The 23,633-nt window shown below is 45.4% G+C and overlaps 1 protein-coding gene across 1 annotated transcript in view; it reads right to left on the bottom strand.

The window, feature by feature from the left end:
- Nucleotides 1–22,132, bottom strand: part of PGM5 (phosphoglucomutase 5) — a 172,995-nt gene extending 150,863 nt beyond the window's left edge. Inside the window, exon 1 of the mRNA XM_084771729.1 lies at nucleotides 21,785–22,132. Within this exon, the coding sequence (XP_084627855.1) occupies nucleotides 21,785–22,045 (261 nt within the window). The 5' untranslated portion in view covers nucleotides 22,046–22,132. The remainder of the gene's footprint in view (nucleotides 1–21,784) is intronic.
- Between the last annotated feature and the right edge of the window lie 1,501 nt (nucleotides 22,133–23,633).

Raw genomic sequence — 23,633 nt, 5'->3', positions numbered from 1 at the left:
CACTCTTATTCAATAATGGTCCTTGAAGTCTTAGCCAATGCAATAAGGCAAGAGAAGAGAACGGATATGGGTGGGGAAAGTGATCCTGATCCCTATGGCAGATGACATAATTCTGCACAGGAGAGATTCTGAAAATGCCACAGGAAAACTCTCAGCACTGGTAGAAGCTTTCAGCAAAGCTGCAGCATGCAAACCTATACACACAAATCAGCAACCTTTGTCTATCCCACGAACATGCATGATGAGAAGAAAATCGGGAATTCAATCCAACCCATAAGAGCTTAAAAAAAAAAAACTGAGGTAAAAGAGTTAGGAAGAAACCTAACTAAGGAAAGGAAAGATTGCTACACTGAAAAGTTCAAAACAGTAAAGAAAGAACTTAAGGAAGACACTAGAAGATATAGTGAATTGGCATTGTTGGCAGAGTGACAGTGACTTTATTACTTAAAGCTCCTCGATGCAATCCCCACCAAGGTTACAATGACAGTCTTCATGGAAAAAGAAAAACACCCCTAAAATTCACATGGAAGCACAAAAAGTTGCAAATAGCCAGAGGAAAAAGAATAATGCAGGAGGTATCACCATACTTGACGTCATGCTCTGCTATAGAGGCATAGTAACAAAAATAGCATGGCGCTGGGACAAAAAGAGCCACATGCTCATAGAGCAAATGGAAGACCCAGAGACACACTTGCACACATCTGTAGCCACGTGAGTTTGACAAGTTTCAAAAACACGCATTGTAGAAAGGAGGGTTTCTTCGATAAATGGTGCTAAGGGAAGCTGCTTATCCAGAGGCAGAAGTGAGAAATTAGATCCCTACCTCTCACCCTGTACAGAAATCAGTTCAAAGTGATCAAAGCCTTAAGGTGAGGCCTGAAACTCCGAAACTGTCCAAGGAAAGCATAGCGAAATCACATCAAGACCAAGGCAAGGGAAGGACTTCATGAAATGCCGGTAGCTCAGGAAACAGCCTCAAGAACTGGCAAGTGGGTTGTGTGGAATTTAGAACTTCTCCAAGCAAAGATAACAATTAATAAAATGAAGAGACAGTCAACAGAACAGGACAAAGTCTTTGCTAACTATACATCTGACAGTGGTTAGTGTCTAGAATATATGAATAACTACAAAATTTGAGGAAGACACTACAAGGTAAAATGAAGTAGCATCACTGAAAAACTGGCAGCGGCTCTATTTCTAAAAGCTACTCAATACAACCCCAGACAAGCTAATGAAAAAAGGGGGGGGGGCTAACATACATTTTCAAAACAATGCATACAAATTACAACAAATGTGAAAAGCTGGACCGCATCCTAGCCATCAAGGCAATGCAAATTAAAACTACACTGAGACTCCTTTTACCCTTGTCAGACCAGAAACCATACAAAAGACAAATAACAAATGGCAGCAAGGGTCAGGGAAAGAAAAGCCAGCAATGTTGGTGGGTGTGTAAACTGATATAAGCTCTATAGAAAAAAAAAATCTTAACAGCTGTACCAGTCCTCAGAACATGGCCAGTAGGTGTAGGTCAGCATCTCACAGAACATTTGCAGTTCTGTGTTCACTGCAGTTCTATTCACAACTGACAAAGGATGGGGTCAGCCTTGGTGGTGGTGGTGGTGGGGGCGGGGTCAACATAAAGAAGAATGAAACTATGTTATTTGCTGAAAATTAGACACAACTGGAAATAACTACATTGAGCCAAATAAGCCAAATTCAATAGGGTAGTATTACACTTTATTCCAGATCTTAAAAAGATACAAAACCCTTTGTGTGTTTGGTGAGCGTGAGTATCTGTGTGTGAGTGTGAAGGAGTGTGTGCGTGAGTGTGGGTGGGTGAGCGTATATGTGTATGTGAATGTGGGTGGGTGGGTGTGTATATGTGTACATGAGTGTGTGTGTATTAATGTGAGAATATGTATGACTGAGTCTTGTGTGTGTGTGTGTGTGTGTGTTTGAATGTATAAATAACATGATAGAGAAAGACCGAGGAAGGAAAAGAGCCTGACAGGATGAGGGGGGGCATATGTAGGGGGAATAATATCAAAGCATACAATATACTTGAAGGAACCCCTCTTTGGGAAACCAGGACCGCACAATGACAAAAAGCCGGTGCAAGAGGGAGGGGTGAGGAGAGCACAGGCTAAAGACTGTCTGCGGCATTTAGCTAAGAGTTCCCCAAACTGTAGAAATAAAGTGTTGCTCAGTTTGTGAGATGTTTTAATGACTAGAACATGAAAGCGGCATGAAAATGGCAGGGACATGCTGTGGTAGCCAGTGTCCACACAGCCCACAGTGAGCCTTGCCTTCTGGAAATGGGGCCCCGGCCCCGTGCAGTTCCCTATGCAGTGCCAATCAAGGTGAACAATACAACCCCACCAGCCCCTTCCACTCAGGAGCTGAGAAGGATGCTGACACTTCCCATCTGCCTCTCCCGGCTGCTTATTCATGGAGACTCTGGTGGCACTATGTTCTGAAGACCCTCAAGGGTCCCTGTGGCGAGGCCTGTGCGTGGAGCAACCGCAGCCTCCCACCAATAGCCTGTACCATGTGGCAGCCTCATGAGTGAGTCCTTTGGAGCAGCTCCTCAGGCTTCGTATGGCAAACTCCTAGCAATACCCAATGGTGACGTCATGAGGATTGCAAGCAGAAGTGGCCCATCTCCTATCTCACCAAAGCAAGAGAGAGTGAATGCATGCTACTACATATGCCACTCGGCTATGCTCATTTTTTAACCAGTAGGTAAGACTGGAGCTCTGAGGAAGCAGTCAGAAACAATGCCCAATTTTATACCCTTAATAACTACCAGTAGATGCCCAGCAGTACTCCTGGGCCAAGACAGGGGAGACAGACAATGACAGAGACACCCCATTATTATCCAGGGCCCTGACAAAGCACCTTCCATACACTTCCGTTAAAACTCCCATTGTCGCTCAGCTCATGTTATTGATTATCTACCATGAAATAGTCAATGTGCAACAGGGACACACATGACCTCACCACTTCCTTCAAGAACATCTATAAAGTGCTAATGACTCCCATCCATAACTGTTTGTCTTCCCCATTGTCTATACTTATTCTTAAAGAAAAATGTTTTTAACTGGTAGACAGGAGGCTGGCATAGAGCTCAGTGGCTGGGCATTTGCCTCGTATGCTTCACGAAGTCATGGACTCCTTCCTTGGCACAATAAATTAGTTAGTGAATAGGTAATAACATTGGAAAAGGTGTCTTGTGATGCATTTACTTGAAATGAAAATTTTAAAGCAATCTTGTCCAGTAACAAAGAATCAGTTAGACAAAGTATAATGGAAAAAAAACATTTATGGAATACTATTTAGCCATTTAAAAGTAATTAGTTCTTAATTTCCCAGCTGTGGCAAACATAGTTAACAGCCCACAAAAATTCAGTAGAGGATATAGCCAATGGACAGCTCACTCTTGATGGTGTGGGGGGTGGAAACAGGGGCGAGGGGAGCAGGGATTCCTCTGACATGAACTCTAGTGCCTGCCATTTGATCACTTCCCCTTAGCAGGGAGGCCCTATGGACACAAAGAGGAAGGGGAAGCAGGCTATCCTGATGAGACCTGATTGGCTGTGGTCAGCCAGTGGGACAGGAAGGCCCCCATGTCAGAGGTCTAGGGGAGGGGAATAGGGCGGGAGAGGTAAGGAGGATAGGAACGGGAAGATACAATTGAGGGGATAGTAATCAGAATGTAATGTGAATAAATAAAAATAAATTTAAAAATTCAGTTCGAGGGCCACAGGAGAGTGAAGAGCACTAGAAGTGAGCAGAATAAACAGGGGGCTTCTGTCCTGGTTAGCTTTCTGTTGCTGGGCTAAAACCGTGACCATAATCTTAAGGAGGAAAGGGTTTATTCCAGCTTACAACCCCTAGGAACATTCCTTCACCAAAGGAAGTCAGAACAGGAACTCAAGTCAGGAACCTGGCACCAGGAGCTGAAGCAGAGGCCTTGGAGAAGAGCTGCCTACTGGGTGTTGCCCTTCACTGCTCCACTGCTTTTATATGCAGCCCAGGGCTACCTGCTAAGGGATGGTACTGCCAATCAGATAGAAGCAATTCTCTTGACATTCCTTCTGTGTAGGTTAGCCTTGTTTGTGTTAAGTTGGCCAAAACTAAACAACACAATAATCAAGGTGCCCAGTCTCTGAGTGCCCATCAACCCCTGTCCCCTCCCACTCCTATCATTGTCCAAGAGCTTATGAAGAAAGTGACCAACATGGTAAAGAGGTTGTACAGGAGCTCAGAAACATGGGTTTCTGTTCAGCTAGGCTGACCTGCCCTCCTTCCCTGGTGAATGTCCAATCTTGAGACAGCAGAGAGCAACTCTAAGCTCCAAAACGGCAGCATTCCCCTATAGTGGTCAGCCAGGGAGCAGGTTGATTCATTTGGGCCAATTCCATTATGGAAGGTTGGAATTTTTCACTAACATGGACACACAGAGAGGAGGACACATGGGAAGAAGGTGAACACAGAGGCCAAGACTGTGGCTGAGCAATGTGTCCACCATCCCAGGAAGCCAAGGAATGCCAACAGCCACCAGAAACTAGAAGAGCCGTGGAACAGATCCTTCTAGGGAGTCTCTGGGGAACACGGCCCTGCCAACGCCTTCATTTCAACTTCTGGGCTCCAGATCTGTGAGAAAAGAAGTTGCTGTTGTTTTAAGCTAAGTGGGTCATTCGTTATGGTAGACTTAACAAATTAATACAAAATCTGCAAACAAATATAAAATCAGGACCCTTTCCTACAGCTGCCACACAAACTGTCAACAACATAGTGGCTAACACTAGAGCGTGCTGGCTTCCTGTGGTTCTGAAGGCCTGAAGTACAAAACCAAGGTGCATACAAGGCCATGGAAGGGCCTCCAGCACCTCCAATTTCTGGTATCTACCCATTACCCTGGTCTCTGTCTTCCCATCATCTTCACCTCTGCATGCCTGTGTTGTTGCCTCTTCTGCTAGCCTTCCCTCTCCCAGCTAACCCAAGACAAATCTCATCAGAAAACTCACGCCTTTCAATATCCGGCAGCTATTAAGATAAATAAATGCACATTTGAGACTCAGGGAATAAAGGGAAGATACCCAACTTGAACTACATAGGAGCTTGTACCATGTCTTAGTTCTGTGATAAAACACCAGCTCCATTGCTGTAATAAAAAACACCTGTGAACAAAAGCAATTTATATAGTCCATCACTGAGAAGAGTCAGGGCAAGGGACTCATGCAGGAGCTGAGGCAGAAGTCACAGAGGACCACTGCTCACTGCCTTCTCCCCATGACCTGTTCAGCCTTCTCTCTTATGCCTCTCAGGACCACCTGCCCAGAGTTGGTAGTACCCACAGTGGGCTGGGCCCTTTCAGACATGGCCACAGGGAAATATGACAGGGTCATCTTCTCTTTGAGGTCCCACTCCCCAGACACTTCTAGCTTGTGTCAAGTCAAGGAGTGGGGTCCAGGATATATATACCCCTTAACCTCTCTGAGCTTAATGTATTTATCTGCAAAGCCAAAAGTACTCACTTAAGGTTCTGTAAGAAAAATTCTTTTAAGCCTAGACATGGCTGAATATAATGCTAATGTCTTCCCAAAACCCTGGCACTTCCTAAAATTATTTTCCCCTAGGTGGTAGGCTCTTTAATCCATTGTTTCACTTTCTGGGAAAGTCCTAGAAATACGAGCCTCTGTCAAAGTAACAGACAACTACCTTGCAAACAAACTACAGCCTGCTTACCTAACTGGCTTCAGTTTGGAGTACAGTGCTGAAAGGCAAGATCTGCCTTGTGTTCCTGGGTAAAACCCAGGCTCAGCTGGGGAAGGCAAACTACGGCACTCCCGAGTCCCAGCTCTGAACCTCCCACTGCATGGCTTTGGTTGGATCTAAGGATGACCCAACCCAGGACAAGACTATTTTGGAGGGACCTTATTGCCGCTTAAGACCATTTCAGCTCCCGCTTGGAAAGAAGGTGAGACAGACCCTCTAGCCCTGAACTTCACAGCACACGAGGCAGCCAGACAAAGGGGAAAAGACATTGTCACATAGGGCTCTGCAGATATGGAAGTGGGCACACGTCTTGCCAGAGTCAGAGATAAGTAGAGAAATGGGTCAACTGGCTCCCAGTCAGCTGGCATTTTAAATGCTTGGTGAAAGGGGACAGGGTGGCAGCTTCTCGTGCGGCTTTTGCACTTCTTCTAGCACCACCATGGCCTCCCACCAAGCCTTATACATCACTTGATTGTGTCGGTATTGTCTTCACCCAAGAAGGGACATGTAAGTGCTGATGGAAATAAAATGCCCCTCCACTGCTCACAGACCAGTGTCCTAAGACATAAACAAGGCTGTCTCCTCATCACTTCCATCGTTTTGCATCACGTGTATACAACTAATTTATTACATTTTCATGCCGTCTCCTTTTCCTTCAGAACGCTAACAATCATTCCTCTAACTGACGTTTTTGGATGGGTTCATTTTCTAATGAGGTCCAATTAAAGACTTTGAGAGCAGAGACGCACCACTCAACCCTAAGGCTGGAGTCTCAAGAGTACATACAGAACCTTGATACCGAGTATGTTCCCCAGTAACATAACACTAACAAAAGCAGATCGGTCTCATGTGCGAACTCACTCAAGAAAAGTGCCCCCCTGTAAGGCCCTTTTGGCTTTAAGCAAGTCATTTATTAAAAGGAAAACGAAGTATGACACTCCTCAATGTCTCCCACTCCCTGGGTCGCTGCCCTAGGATGGAATCACATGACTTTAACGGGATCACATCCCAAAAATGGATCAAGGAAAGTAAAGAGCGCAATAAACAGACACTTCACGGAGTGTCCTACAGGACCACACAGATGCCACCATGTCTACCTATGAAGTGCTATAGCTAGCAATATATACAAAGACGCCTGTTTCCTGCCCTCTTTGTTTAACACACACACACACACACACACACACACACGAAGCCCAAAGCCAAGAAGCCACGAACATGAATACCAAGCACTCACTCTTTAAGTCCCAGCTGTCAGAGAGGGCTGCCAACCCTTAAGGAGTGCTGCGTGAGTGAGGAGATGGATGGCTCAGTGGAATTTAGAGAAAAAGCAGACTCAAGGCATGGATGTGGTTACCCAAACATCAAGGGACTTCTCCATTTGCACATGCAATTGTCAGCTATGTGCTTTCTTACATGGGGACCAGATGGGAACCACCGGATGCATCCCCGGTTTCCTGGACCCTTGGAAGGCATGACATACACTCTGCAGCTGGAAGGCGGAGTGAGGGTACAATTTGAATCAAACCAACCCAGACTTCTCATGCAATTCCTGGTGTCTGGACATGTGAGGAAAACTCTCGCAGGCATATAGAAGTCTGGCCCATGTTACATTGTTCAAGCAGCCTGTTAGGAAAATCTCACTAAGATCAGGAAATCTAATTGCCTTCAGCTGCAAAATGGATTAAAAACTGGAAGTTCCGCTCCTCCTAGCAAGCAGGTAGTTAAGTGCTTGGAGAATGCTCTGAGCCTCACTCAGTAAACTGCTAACATTCTACAAGGCCATCACCTCAGCGGACAAAGAGTAAAAACTGCCAATGTCCGTTGCATCCCCTGGGATGCAGAAGGGAGTTACAGAGCTGAGCCGAGCTGGTACCCAACAGAAAAGTCTATTAAGACACTTTGCTCCCCTGCCTCTGTGGCTCTGGGCAAGACCCTGAGTCCTCTGCACCTCGGTTTTGGTATCTAAAGGATCTAGATCGCATGATGGGAGCAAAGGAAGTAATATAGCTCATCGGCTGGTCACAGTGCCCAGCATGAGCAATCCCTCAGCACATCCTGTGCTTGGCCTTTCTCTAGCTGGTAACAGTGAGTGACTCAGTGTGTCATTGTCATCAGGTACTAACTTAAAATGTTTCTCCTGTGTTAATTTTTGTCAAGCATTTATGAGGTACATAAGAAAACAAGCCAGGCATGGTGGTGTATGCCTTTAATGCCAGCACTTAGGAGGCAGAGGAGGGCAGATTTCTGTGAGTTCAAGGCCAGCCTGGTCTACAAAGTGAGTCCCAGGACAGCCAGAGTTGTTACACAGAGAAACTCTGTCTCAAAGCACGAACAAACAAAAACAAAACAAAAAAGAAAAGAAAAATAATCTGTAGTCCTAACACCTACAACTATTGTTAACATTTCCAGGCTCCGCCTTGGTCTCTGCCTGTTTCAGTTGTCTTCACGTTACAAAAGGCGATTATTGCTTAATATTCTCTGTCTCTGTCTCTGTCTCTCTCTCTGTTCCTCTGTGTGTGTGTGTGTGTGTGTGTGTGTGTGTGTGTGTGTGTGTGCTCACGCGCTTCCATATGGCTTTATCAAGCATCCTTAGTGTTAGTTACCCCCCAATCTGCTCCTGTCCTCCCCTCCCTTCCTCCCTAATCATCACCCATGATCCCCTTTTCCCCTTCATACCACCTCATCCTTATAATCTTTCTCCCATTCCCCTACCTTCAGCCCCGTTCTAGTTTCCCAATTCCTACAAATACTCCAAGCCATAAATCTCCAAACCCATAAATCTAAAGGCCCAAAGCTAAGATACGCATATAGAAGACACGTGGCGTGTATCTCTCTGAGTAATTCTTTTTATGGCACTGAATAATCTCAATATAATTTTAATGGGTGTATAACCTTCCATTACTTCAATGAACTGTTATTTACTGGCAATGTAAAAGTGTTTTACCTCAAGTTTCTATAAGTAAACCGATTACTACATGTTTGAAGTATGAAGCCACTGTGAGGTGTAACAAACTGGATATTATTTGCCAATAATTAAGAAAGCAAGTCAGTCCATAGACTGTGTCCATAACCAAGGCATCCTTTAGCCACAAAACCTGCTCACTAAGAAGTAGGGGCCAAAGTCTATGGAAGGGAGTGAAAGCATCGCATCACTCAGATCTTATATTGTCCTGCCACAGCTCCTTGCTGACCCTGTCTTCTTGCATATACCAGACTGGGCCACTGGCTCATCAGTGCCACTGAGCTCAACTCACAAAGCCATCCTTGTGAGAGAGAGGCTTGCCAAGAGCCATCAGACTCATGCACCTTATATTCTTGCTTTCACTCCATCACCACTTCTACTGAATGTTCTAGAAACACAGGTTGGTAGGGAAGATCTGCATATCTATTTTAGTTCTATGATGGCATCAACCATCTCTGACACTGGGGATTCTGTTCTATCTTCTGTGATGGCTAGTGTCCCTGTCACGTTGACAGACTTGGAGAGGGGCTCTGGGCTCACCTGGGGAGGGGGGGGGCGGGAGGGAGATTGTCTTGTTTATATTAAGATTCATCTTACTTGTGGACCAGGCCATCCCTTGGGTAGGGAATCCAGGCCTGTATACCATGGAGAGATAAGCTAGGCACTACCTTGCATGTATTCATGCATGTCTGTTGCCTGACCTGAAACGCAATGTGACCAGCTGCTTCAGGCTTCTGCTGCCACAGTGACTTGTACCTTGAACTCTGAGATACAGTGAACCCTTTCTCCTTTAAGCTGTTTTAGTCATGGCACCTTATACAGCAACAGAAGAAGAAATGAAGACTCCTCTTAGGCATATTCAAGGGGGGAATACAGCTTTGTGGAGGGTAAGGAGAGTGGGGCCCTGGACATATGCTACTTGGTAAAGTAGGTAGAACACACACACACACACACACACACACACACACACCTTTTGGTAGATTTTACATAAAAGATTTCACATCAGATTTTTAAAATCTCTTTAAACTTACCTATTTTCTCTGAGTAGTTATCACGGTCAATTAAAATTCATTTGTCGGATTGATCTAGAAATGATCATAATGAGTGAGCTAACCCAGAAGCAGAAAGAGTCAAATGGTATATATTCACTTATTACCGGACACTAGCCCAAGGGACAGGTCCCATGAAAGTCTGCACCTACCAGGAAACGGGGATAGAGGTGAGGACATCCTATTGAGACTCTAGATGAGGAAAATATAGAGGATAGGCAAGTAGGGGGACCCAGAGGGTCCTAGAAACCTACAAGAAGAACATTATGATGGCTAGATCTGAGCCCAGGGGTTCTGCTTGATCCAAGGCACCAACCATGGACAAAACAGGCAGTCATCATCAAACCCCTACCCAGATCTAGCCAAGGGACAGAACATTCTCCACAGCTAAGTGGAGACTGGGGACTGACTTTCACAGGATCTCTGGTGCCCCATATTTGGCCATGTCCCTTTGTTGGGGAGGCCCAATGGCACTCGGAGGAAGGATAGCGGACTACCAAGAAAAGACTTGATACCCTAGCACCATATTCAGGGGGAGGAGGTCCCCCACAGCCACCGTCATAGGGAAGGGGGATTGGGGTGAAAGTGGGAGGGAGGGAGGAATGGGTGGATGCATGGGACGGGATAGAAAATGAGATGTAATAGGAATTATTTTTAATTGTCAATAAAAATGTGTTATTATTTAAAAAATAAAATAAAATAAAATAAAATTCATTTGTCCTTGTTTTTACATGAAGTTCCTCAGCCCACTTTCTGTCTGATTGGGAAATGGTAACAGCCCATTTCCTAACCGGCCCCACCCTTTATCCTATGTTCCAGTGAACTGGTGAACTAAAGACCTCTGCAATCAGATTTACAACTCAGCAAGATTAAACAGTTTACTGTTATTTATGACAGGCATTCTAGGCCTTCCGTGCCTGCATCTGTCACTGTACAGTTGAGAGCTCCTTCCCAAAGAACGCCGTGCCTTCTAACCAAACACTGAGCAGAGCTGCCGACACAGGCCCCTGACAAACATTTTAACCAAGTGCTTGAAAGCACTGTGAGCTCCCACAGCTGTGTGTTTTCAGACTCCTCGGCTGATTACCTAGATTAGCATGGAGTCTCCCCGCCTCTGCTGGGCCTGTTCCTCTCAATAATCTCTCACATGGCCCAGTCCGTTAGGTCAGAAAATCTTCGTGAAATGGGCAGATTAAGGCCTGGCTTCAGGAAAGGGCAGTGGGGTAGGCCTGGAGGCCCGGATTGGTGTCCCCACAAAAGACAGAGCGGGCAGAAAGATTAAATATGGAAAAGCATGGTGTTGACCCAGCTAGCTCCCTTCAGGAGACAACACACAGACTGTACCAGGAAAGGCCTTTGGGTTGAACCAGTCTTAGTGGGAGCAACTGCCGCCACCTCAAGGATCACTCAAAAGAGTGCGTGTGTGTGCAGGCACAGCTGGGCAGGAAGGGGACAGTATCTTCAGCAGTTGCCACCCAGCTTGCCAGCAATATGGAGAAATGCCAAAAGTCAAGAGGAAGCCCGAGTGAGCAACTGTGGTCACCAGACCAACAGGAGCCTCTGGTTCAAAAAGCCACAGTTAAAAAAAAAAAACACACACTCTGCCTCCTTTTCATCACAGCAAAATAACTGTGTTCTATGAGCACACACACAAAAAAAAAGCCTTAGTAATTCATTACGTTAAGCCACCGCGCAACTTAGAAAGCGTGGAAGCAACATCCCTGCTCTCTTCCTTTTAATAAACCAACCCAAGGCTGTGTGACTTCCCCTCATCATGCAGGTTGCAAGCAATAGCATTGTAGATAAAATCCAGACCTTTTCCTGTTTTTGCTGTGTCTCTTGAAAGGCCACTTGGTTGTGGTGCTAGCAGTGGTGGTGGTGATGGTGGTGGTTTTGTGGTGTGTGCGTGTGTGTGTGTGTGTGTGGTGTGTTTAGATGGTTGGTTGGTTAGTCGATTGGTAACTGAGATAGAAGGCAGCTTACGTTGCCCAGACTGGCCCCGTAAACTCATATAATCTTCAAGCCCATTTCCCCTACACCTGGCTATTAATGTCTTTAAGAAAAGTGTGTAAAGTAGAAAGAAAGCAAAGGGGCATGTGCGCACACACACACCAGGCAAACACAGATATACCCACTGAAACTGGCTGGAGACCAACCTTACTTGCTTACCTTATATACAAAAAAAAAAAAGAAAGAAAAAAAGAAAAAAAAAGGCAGGGGGAGGATAATGACTTCTGCTGATTGCTTTTCCAGTTAGCAAACTGCCATTCACATCTGTCTTGTACCAAATAAATAGCAGTATTGTGTGGCCATGTCACAAGTCATATGCCACCTCACTGTGGGATGTATTGATTGTTTTCTAATGCTTCCTTAGCAAAGCACCACAGTGAGCATTGTTGAACACAGACTTGCACATCTGTACTTAAACAGCTGCAGAAATGATGTTTAGACCAACACCCTCCTGGGCTGTTGTATAAAGATTCTATTAGTTTAGATAATTACTGCCAAGCTGACTGGCCAAAATGTCACATGTATTAATGTCCACCAATACTCTGTAATAAACATGATGACTTTCCCCTACCCACACCAATTTTTGGGTATTTTCAATTTTTTAAATATATCAATTACTGCATTTAGATTTATCTGGTTACAATGAGGTTGATTACCTTCTTTGTGTGTTTGCTGGTGACAATTTTTGCATTAAATTATTTGTTTTCTTCTTCACTTGGAAGAGTGTGTTCTGCGTTGGACATACAAACCATTAGCTTTAAAACTCTCCTCTCAGTATGTTTTTGAGGTCTTATATTGAATAAACTAAACCCTGGATTCAGTTTTGTTTTTTTTTTTTTCCTTTTCCTTTCTTGTTAGAGGAAAACAATAAGAACGACAAGAACAATATTATGTTTGAACAAGATGCTTCTTAGTAAAGACTTGGAAAGGGAAAAGAAGAATCAAAACCCTCCATGACTCCACCACACCAAGGAAAAGATCTTCCTGGATGGTTGAGTGTTCCTGAAGTATTTTCTCTTCATACAAATACAGACATTGCTCCAAAAGATGATGTCACTAAGACCCTAAGAAGTACACAATATTTAAGGACTCGGGAATTGTGAGCTTTCACTTTTAAGTCTTGTGTGTGTTATAGATATGCATTTATTCATAACTAGCAGGGGGAATCAGATGAAAGAAGTTAAAATGCCCCCTTTGGCTGTGTAAACACACACAGTGAAAGCACACTGGCCAGGCCTGCGCGTTTTTCAGTTCGACTCATACAGCCAATGCCTGACACTGCTTTCTACCTTCATTCTTACATTCCCGGGATAATCAGATTCAGTTTCTCCTGCATAGTATTCCCAAGTAATCTTATTAAAATTCTATTCCAATGCTTATTTATATTGCTGTTCTCTAACAATGGCCCTCAAGTCTATAAAGAAATCAGCAAATGTGCAGAGCTCACAAAAGGCGCCATCAAAACAGGCCTCGGATCAAAAGTGATTCTTAGGGCAAGTTTTACACATAATGTTGCGGATGTGTGTCTGCCTTTTCAATAAACACCATTATATTTTATCACAAGATTTAATAAAGCGGCTTAGTTGAAAACACCATCTGGGGCTCTGGATACGTTAACCAAAGCTTAAAATAACCACCCAGCAACTGGGAGGGCCCAGCTGTTCCCAAAACTCCCTCTCCCGCCTTTAAATTCCCCTTAAAAAAAAAAAAAAAAAAAAAAAGAGTGAGTGAAGACAAGAAGCTAAGAGTGTCAACTGCTCACTGGTCACACGGGGAAATGGAGGCAGCTGCGGCCTCCTGAAGTGTGTTGTTGTTCCCAGGAGATCTGCCTGTTGCACACTCAGGTTTGACGATCCGGAAAGGGCACTGAGGGAAAGCGATGAAGGCTCCTTCTGGGTTCCTCCTGAGCACACCAGCAGCTTGCTTTCCCACTGTCTGCACTGTGGTAGCCCGGTCTGTCCTGTCCACCAGGTCTATAATGAATGCTAGCTGAAAACACAGAGCCAAATCACTCTTCCTCGTGAGGCACCATCCTGGGCCACCCAACCCAGATTTTTAGATCTAACGCAGGCAAGAGGCCCTAGGTGTTGCCATACCGGAAGCAGCTCTTGCTGCCTTTTCTGCACGCCCACCCTTCACCAGCACAGCCTACTTTGTATCAACTTCTAGTCTGTGTTTACTCCTCTTTGGAACCACACCAAGATCCTCCCTACATAGCGGCAGCAAATGCCAAAACAAGTATGTTCTCAGGGTTTTGGTGGTGGTGGTGGTGGTAATGTTTTTGTCTTTGTTTTTCTTTATGTTTTTTAACAAGCAGCTTTCTGTGGACAATTGGGATCATACAGTCTGTGGGACCACCTACCTGGGAGACAGCCCCGAATCCTCAGCTGACCAAGTTGTCTCAGGTGACTAATTCAGCTTCCACCGCTAAAAGATTTCACTGCTCCTGACTAGCTATTGCAGTCTCTTGGAGAGACTGTATCCTTTGTTCATCATTGTTGGCCATCCTGTTGTCAGTGTAGATCATACTTGACCAGCAAACAGATTTTCTTCTCTTGGCAGAAATGTCGAGCAGAGCTGTAAAGTTTTTGTCAAGGGGCCCACGATAGCCTTTGTTCAATACATGTGGTTAAATCATATTTATCTAGGACACATTCAGTTGGCCACAACAATACTTTTTCTTTTTGATAAAATGTATTATGGATGATGGGCATGGTGGCACACACGCCTTTAGTCCCAGCACTTGTGAGGCTGAGGCAGGCGGATCTCTCAAGGCCATCCTGGTCTACAAAGTGAGGCCAGGACAGCCAGGACTACAAGAGAAACCCTATCTCAAAAACCAAAAAAAAAAAAAAAAAAAAAAAAATTGTATTATGATTTGAAGCTGAGATGTCTCCCAAAGGCTCATGTGCTAAGAAAATTAGTTGTAGGTTATGGACTATGAGAGTAGTGATTGAATCCTGGAGGTTTCCACCTACTCAGGATTAACCCCTTAATGGAGTCATACTATAATGGCAATATTGGTAGGTAGGGCCTATTTCAGAGACATGGATAACTGGGAGACCAGCATGGAGGTTGTGGGGGTAGGGGGGCCCACTTTGATTAGCTTCCAGTTCCTGTCCCCACAGTCTTCTGTAATACATGATGATGTGGGAGGCACAACTTAGAGAAAACAATGGAGGAACAAGAATTGGGTTTTTTGTTTGTTTGTTCGTTTGTTCTGTTTTTGTTTTTAAGATTTATGTCTTGTGTATACAGGTGGGTTGTCTCCATGTTTGCCTGCAGGGCCAAAAGACGGCAACCTGAACTGCAATCAGGTGCTGGGAATTGAACTCAGGACTTCGGGAAGAATAGTCAGTACTCTTCACCACTAAGCCATCTCTTCAAACTCCAGAAACCAGAATTATTAAACATGTAGGTTTTTTATTCTTTGAGAGCAGAAAAATGGCTGACACCTAGTCAGCCTGAAGGGTGGTGGGATGGATGGTGTCTTAACAGCCTGCTGATCTTTTGCTATTCTATGGAGCCAGTCTTTAACTGGATCTCCCAAAATCCCGAGTATTGTTGAGGCCTTAATCCCAAACTTTGTCTCTCAGTGAATAAAACCCATCATTATGAAAGAGGCCCCATGTACTTTGCATCCTCCATCCTTCATCCTCCATCCTCCATCCTCCATCCTCCATCCTCCATCCTCCATCCTTACACTTATTACAAATCCTTCCTCCTTGGCCATTTTTACTGTAAAGGTCAGAGGTACTTTGCTATTGAAGTGGACTTTATAAGGGAGTTTCGATGTAGCCGTCTCTGAAGCTTTGTTGTGATAACCGCCATGTGGTGACTTTCCTCCAGTTTTACTGTGCTTAAAGGTGTAAGAAAAATAAACTGTGAGATCAGACTCTGGAAGTTTTGACCCAGAGCCTACTAAAGTGGTGCTGACCTGATCATTTTCCTGCTAGCTGTGCTGCTTGCAGGGACCCCAACACTATGGCCTATGTTTAACCTGTGGATGCTTTGGGGTATACCAGACCAACTCTAATTATAACACATATAAGCAGATTATAAAAGCTAAGTTCCAGTGCCGTGCTATCCAGCATCATTATTGTTAACTCCTTGCAACTATTTCAATTTTATTGAATTAAAATGAAAGAAACGTTTAAGATTGAGCTCACTGATCACAGTAGCTACATTACAAGTGTTCAGATGCCAACACTTGGATAGAGGCCAGGATAGTGCCAATCCTAAGACATTTGCACCAGCAGAGAACCGTGGTACAGAATGTCATCTCCAGGGAAGGAGGATCTCCATCAGCCCTTGGTCTGCTTACTAAGGCCAAGTGCAGAGAGATAAAAATTTTAGAAAAATCCAGAAACATCTTGAGGGAAACACAGTTCCCAATATTAAGTAAGAAGATTCCAGCCAAAGAGGGACAGGGACAAAGGTATTTTTACAGCATCTGTGGTGATCTAAATTCTTTAGTGTGTGTGTGTGTGTGTGTGTGTGTGTGTGTGTGTGTGTGTGTGGGTGTGTGTGTGTGTGACTCAATACTACTAAGGAAGTTCTGAACCAGATGGAAATAAAAACAGGTTCAAAGACGAATTAGACGCAAACTAATTTTGTTCACCACATCAAATACTGTTGCTTCTCAGTTCAGTCCTATTAACTTTTTAATACCCAACCATTTTTTCCCTTCAGTATAGCATGGTTTGTATCTTCAGAAAAAATTAAAATATTTCTCAGGAGGTTTTAGGTAAGTTTATATAGCAACATAGAAACTACACAAAGGGGAGAACACTTGCCTAGCATTCCCAAAGGCCTGGGGTCCTTCCCCAGCACTGAGTGGAGGTGAAAAGCTAAAAATATTTATTCACTAACCCACTGAGATTGAATGCATAAAAAAATCCAAGAATTCATGGAGCATTCCCAAAAATCCAAAAGTGAAACAAATTCAGTTGTCATAAAATTTAGTTATAGAGATGGCTGTTTTCTCCAATCCTTGTTCCAAAGTTGGCAGTGGAAAAAGAAGAAAGGAAACGGAATGTCTTCTTTCCAGAAGGAAGAAGTAAGTGGCTCAGTTGTAAGGACATGTCCGGTTCATGGCCCTGAAGGCTGGGAGATGGCTCAACTGGCAAAGTGTTTGCAGTGAATACCTGAGGTCAACACTTAGTACCCATGTAAGAAGCAAGGCAGGGGGCTGAGAAAATGGCCCAGCAGGTAAAGCCACCTGCTGGCAAGCCTGACAGCCTGAGTTCGAGGCTCAGCACCCACAGGCCCTATCCCCTGAGAGAGAGAGAGAGAGAGAGAGAGAGAGAGAGAGAGAGAGAGAGAGAGAGGGAGAGAGGAGAGAGAGACAAGAAGAAGAGGAGGAGGAAGGAGAAGGGGAGGAGGAGGAGGGGAGGAGGAGGAGGAGGAGGAGGAGACAGAGAAGGCACATACACATGCACCAGTTAGTGTAATCTGAGAATTAGAGAAAGAGTATTTTGAAACTTTCAATGAAATAATTTGAGATGATCATTAGTGGATTTTAAGTCAATGACTAAATTTTGATAAGAAACCAAACATGCACATAGTATAAATTGAGCCCACAAGTGACTACAGCCTAGGAAGATAATGGAGGGGCATAGAAACAGTGACTACCAGGACGCCACCGTCCTTCTATTGTCACTAATGCTGACACCACCCAGCCTGGGCTTCGCAGGATGCAGATAATTCAGAGCCCTACAAAGTGCTGACAGTGAGACAGTCTCACTACATAGCCCGAGCTGACATCAGCCTCCCAAGTGATGGCATCAGAGGCATGCACTGCCACACCAGGCTTTGAAATATGTTCATTAAAAAGTAAGTTAAAACTGAATCCATTGAACTTTGCAAAAGGACTGAATGCTCATATCCCATAAGTTCATATATTGAAATCTTAAGCCCAGGGTGATTGCTGGAGGTAAGGCATTCAGTGAGTGACTGAGTGTTGAGGATGGAGTCCTTGCAGCTGGAATTTAGAGTCTTTAAGAATTAGCTAGGCCTTCCCTCTATGCAAAGCCACAGTAGGAAAGCACCGTCTGTGAGCCAGAAAAACGGGCCCTCACTAGACACCAAAATAACAAGAGCCTTGGACTTGCAGCCTCTAGGACTGCTTTGAAACGAGTTCTGTTGTGTATAAGCTAGCCAGTTCATGGCATTTTGTTAGAGTAGCCCAAATGGACAAATCTTCAGAAATAATTTCCAGTCAACCAGAACAACAAAAGGTAGAATGAAAAAGTTAAATGGTGCCATAAAAAGAAATCTGAAAAGGCCAAAAGAAACATCCTACAAGGCAACTGGCCTGACTCTTTACAAATCAGTTTTATAGACAGATTCACAGACTAATGAGCAGACAAGAGAGTATTTTATAGGTTAAAATTTGACCTAAATTACCAAAGGTAGTGTTTATTCCCTGATTAGGAAAACTTGGGTTGAGTAAATCATGCATAAAAGAATGTCAAAACAACAGAGTGAACTCAAATGTAGAGTTATAACTATGTAAGGGAAAGGTCCTTATTTATTAAGAAATCCACACTAGAGACAAAGTCTGTTTTCTTAATACAACAAAAATGGGTCAAACATTATAAAATGTTTAGAGTCAAGTCTTAGGCCACCGAAAAGTCCTATTTTGACTTTTCTGAAAGCTAGAAATTTTCATTGTATTTATTTTTACATACATATGTGTATTGTGAGAGTGCAGGCATGCACAATCCCAACCATAATTTTAATTTTTTACACGTATTTATTGTGTGTGTATGTACGTACGTATGTATGCATGCATACATGTATGTGCACACACATACACATGCAGACATACATCACAATGTACATGTGAACAACTTGGAAGAGTCAGTTCTTTCCTGCCATGTGGGTTCTAGGAATCAAACTCAGACGATCAGGCATTGAGGCAAGAACTTGACATGCTGAGCCATCTTTCTGGTCCCATTATCATAATTTTATCCTAAAAATATTCAAATCCCAGGTTATATAGTTACTAGTGTGGAATGCATCAGCTTGAAGTCTGACGGACTAGTAAAATATGTGTAATACGTTCATCACTTAGAAACTTTTAAATTCTGCTCTCCTCCAGCAACTATATTAACAAATACCAAGAACAGCTTTTCTCAGAAAGTTCCCTTGTAAAATTAACTGTCTTAGTCACTGTTCTATTGCTGTAGAGAGACATCATGACCACAACCACTTTTATAAAGCAAAGGGTTGATCTGGGGACTGGTTACAGTTTCAGAGGCTTAGTCCACTAGCAGCATGACAGGAAGCATGGAGGTACACAGACAGACATGATCCTGGAGAAGTGAGAATTCAACACCCTGATCCACAGGCAGCAGGGTGAGAAAGACTGGGCCTGGCCTGGCAGTAGGCTTTGAAACCTCAAAGCTCCACCCCCAGTGACGCACTTCCTCCAACAAGGCCACGCCTCCTAATCCTTTTTTAAAAGTTCCACTTTCTGGTAACTAAGTATTCAACTATATGAGCCTATGAGGGGTCACTCATATTCAAACCACAACATTAATTTTTCAGTCAAAACCAAACTTTTTCAGATGGAGGAATGACAGGACACTTGATAATCAGGTTTTCTAGGTCAGAGAGGATAAGCTCTAGTTTCTGCGACTTCTGTATCCTGCTTATGGATGCCTGGTCAGGAGTCTATTTTAAAGGCTTTAGGAATCCAAGTCCATCACCCCTCAGCCTCATGAAGCCTGCAGGTTAGAAGGTAAGTGAGTTCCCATCCATTTTCTTTTTTTCAACTAATTGTTTTAAGATTTCTTTGTTTTATTTATTGTATATCAGTGCTTTATCTACCGAAGAAGGCATCAGATCACATTATAGATGGTTGTGAGCCACCATGTGGTTGCTGGGATTTGAACTCAGGACCTCTGGAAGAGCAGGTGGTGCTCTTAACCACTGAGCCATCTCTTCAGCCCCTCAACTAATTTTTTTAAATCCAGTTTACATCATATCATAGCCCACTCCCTCCTCTCCTCCCAGTCTTTCCCCCTCTCTTCCCCCTATTCCCTCTCCCCTACTCCTCAGGAAAGGGGATCCCCACCACCCCCACCCCCACCTCAGCACATCAAGTTGCATCAGTACTGAGCACATCCTCTTCCACTGAGCCCAGACAAGGCCTCCCCACCACAAGGAAGTGATCAAAAAGCAGGCAACAGAGTCCATGACAGAGACAGCCCCTGCTCCCCTTATTAGGGGACCCACATGCAGACTAAGCTGCCCACTGATGACATCTGTGGAGGAGGCCTAAGTCCAGGATAGCTGTACCATCCGTTTTCAGTCACACAAAGGACCAATGTTGCAAGTTTATTTTCTAGTCCTGCCAAACACTTCTCCTAGAGCCAACTATCTAGGCTTCTGGGACAAGTCTCCCAGAAGATGAGAGAAAATGAGGAGGAGACTAGTCCAAGCCACTGCTTGAAGTGCAAATCAACAACTATCTTCAACAAATATTCTGACCCACGATAAATATTGGACAGGCTATGTTCCTCTCACTCACCCCCCAACCCCCACTCCCGTGACAAACTAGAACATGGAGGAAGGCGAATGCTGTGATAGCCCTCCCAGGGCTCACTGTCCTCCCTCTTCCCCAGGACCGTCTTAGTCAGACAAGAGGGCAAGAGCATTTGTTAACCTCTTACCAGTCTGGGACGCCAGGCCACATTCATCAATCCCAGGTGAGGAGCCAAAGAGAAATGTCAGTCTGGACTCCACTCTAACATTTGTGGTCCCGTTTCCCCCGATTGTTTTGGGGGTATTAAGAAAAGAAAGCAACGGCAACTAAAACCTCACCAAACACCTTCCCATCCCCCAATTCCATTCCTAAAACGCTGAGAAGAGAAAATTCACAGTAGAAAAACAAGAAGCATGAGCAGCCCTAGCTAGCGAGGAAACACGAAGAGGAAATGGGAGCCCCCGAGAGCGGGGTGGGACGCCAGGGTCCGCTCGACAGGTAATTATCTGGTTTCGCTCTTTTAAATGTTTACATCTGTACCTCCGCAAGAGATTGCACTCAAGAGAAAGTTTCGTGGGTATGAATCTGGTCGCGTTAACCAGGCTCAGATGACTTTTTAAAATCTTGTTTCCTACAGAGTATTCAGAGACACACCCCCCCCCTTAAGTTTGCTAGTCACAAGTTTTGGTAGCTGGATTTGGAGCTAAGGGGGCACCAAGTGGGGCGAGCTGAATGGATTTATGGGTAGATGCTTTTGTCTGTAGGATAAGAAAGAGGAGACAGAAAGAAACTCAAAGTCTGAGAAAGCAGATTGCCGAAGAAAACTGAAGAGATCTTGGGAGAAGGGAGACGAAATGAGGGTGAGGATGTCAAATGCCAAGGGCATCTTGGAGGGAAGTTAGGAGCTGCGTTCAGAATGCTCACATAGCCTTCGGAGAAAGGCCTCCTGGGAACTGAGAGCCCAGCCTTTAAAACCATCCACCCGACCCCTGTCTCAGTCAAAGTAATCACTAAAGGACCACTGGGCTAGAGTTATTCATGGGGGGGGGGGCACTCTTGCCAAATAGCGCATGGTTCAATGATGGTGTGCGAACGCAGATAACTGTTAAATTTGACAGGTACGATTTGGAAAGAGAGAATTGTGGCAAAATAAAATCACAAAAGAACGCCAAGGTGGGAGATCATGTTGGCAGATTCGAAAAAAAAAGTCTATGTAAAGAGGCGGGCAATAAATCGGTTGGGTGAATATGGGAAACCCAAAGCTGCGATGGAGTGGGAAATGGACGAGGAAGGGAATACAGAAAGTGGAACAGGTGCGGGAGAAACGTAAGGTTCCAGATCCCGGCTTTGAGAAGAACTGCCCTCTTCGAGCCCGGTGTCTCAGTGCACCTAGTGTCTGCCAGTGCGCCGGCGTGGGAAGCAGGGGAGAGCACTAGGGAGGTGGCCGGGGGCGTGGGGACCCGCAAACCCGGCGTGAAAGTCACTCACCCCGTTGGCTGCAGCCATTTGCACCACGATCTCAGTGGCCGTCCTACTGAAGTACCTGCCGTCGCTGCCCACCACCATGGTGCAACCCTGGCGGTCGCGCAGGTCGATGGACGACAGCACGCTCTGGATGAAGTTGGGCAGGTAGTTGCGCTGGCCCTCGAAGAGCCCTGTGGGACGCCGCAGCCCGCCGCCGCCAGTCGGCCGCTGGTCCTCGTAGGGCGCCGTGGGCACCGTCAGCACCGGGATGGGGCTCCCTTCCATGGCGCCGCTGGCCGGTCTTGCCGCGGCTGCGGGAGCCTCGGGGATCTGCAGCCCTCCCAGGCCCCCGCGGTCTGGCCTGGCTCCCGGCTCCGCCTCGCGCCCTCCCCGCCCCTCCCCCCCCCCCCCCCCCCCCCCCCCCCGCCGCTGCTCTCAGCTTGTCCCCTCAACGTCCCGGAATGGAGTCTGCCTCCACCTTCAGATAAAGTTTTCTGCGGGGCCCAGCTCCTTCACAGAGGAGCGCCCAGCTGTCCTCGATTTCTTTCCCCAGGCTCCAGAACCCAGCTACTGGGTTCCCAACCACACCTTCAGCTCAGTGCCTGGACTCCAACCTATCAGCTGCTCCTGAGGCACTCTCTCCCCCAGATAGCCTTAGAACTCCAGTCTGAGCTAGCCCGGGGCCTAGCCAGCCGCCCTCTCACCCTATACCCTGAGAGTCAGCTTAGCTCAAGCACAAGTTTCTCTCCCTAGTAAGGACAGAGAGGGAGGTGAAGGGGGCTGAAACCTTTCGCCATCAGAGAACAGCCCTAGCCAAAAATAACCCTGGAAAGGAGAGCTGAGAATTGTTAGGCTCTGCCAGAGGTGAAACTGAAGGCTGGAGGCTGGGCTCTCTCTCTGTGTGTGTGTGTGTGTGTGTGTGTGTGTGTGTGTGTGTGTGTGTGTGTGTGTGTGTGTGTGTGTGTGTGTCCACGTTGCAGGAACATTTGTTGTAGGGAATCACACCCTGTCGGCCCCTTCAGGCCTCAGAACTACCCCAGCACCAACTTTCATAACATCTCTGGAGATTTTTCGTTTTGTATTTTTGGTTTGGCTGTTTGTTTGTTTCATTGTTGTAATTGCAACAAACACATATTTTCTTATCCCTGCCCTGCTCGTCCTTTCTATACATCTGCTTAGAAACTGGCTCCCTTCTGGCTGCATCTGTCCACACTACTGAACTCTGTCTCTGGATAAAACACCTTCAAAAGGAGATTAAAACGCATTTAATGTCTACCAAGAACAAATGAGCAGCGAAGACAGCTGAAGCAAAAAGGAAGTGCCACCTGCTGTGCTAGGCCCCTTTGCCTGAATTGCTTCATTCGGCGGGAACTAGGGATTCTGTAAGTTCTTTCCATAAAAATCCACCTCAAATCCAAAATCAGAAGAATCTTCGTAGAAGAGTGAAGGGGGGAGGGGAGATTAAAAGGAGAAGGCAGCTGAGCTTGGCAGCGCAGCTGTAATCCCAGAACACGGGAGGTAGAGACTTGGAACCAAGGCCAGCCTCTGCTGCCGCTCTCCTCTCCAAAATATTAGCCGCTTTCGGGGAGAACCGCTGACATGTTGCAGGGCTGTGTAGCAGTTGCTTATGGTGACATAACTGAGTAGCAATTCACACACAAGCTAAAGGCTCTGTATCTACCCCCACCTCCTTCTCCTCAGAGGCTAAAATCAATCCAAGGAAATAGCAATGACATTCATGCTGGCCATCTAATGGATGAAGAAAAAAGAACCTCTTGTGAAGTCAAGGAAACAGCCAAGAGGGCCTGTGCAGCCAACCCAAGTTCTCCCACTGCCTTTTCTCTTCATCAGCATCACTGAACTGAGATGGAGA

Source organism: Acomys minous (assembly GCF_964271855.1).
Source record: "Acomys minous genome assembly, chromosome: 2".
Lineage (NCBI taxonomy): Eukaryota > Metazoa > Chordata > Mammalia > Rodentia > Muridae > Acomys > Acomys minous.
The sequence above is the reverse complement of the archived record's forward strand: the minus strand, read 5'-3'. Positions and strand labels throughout refer to the sequence as shown.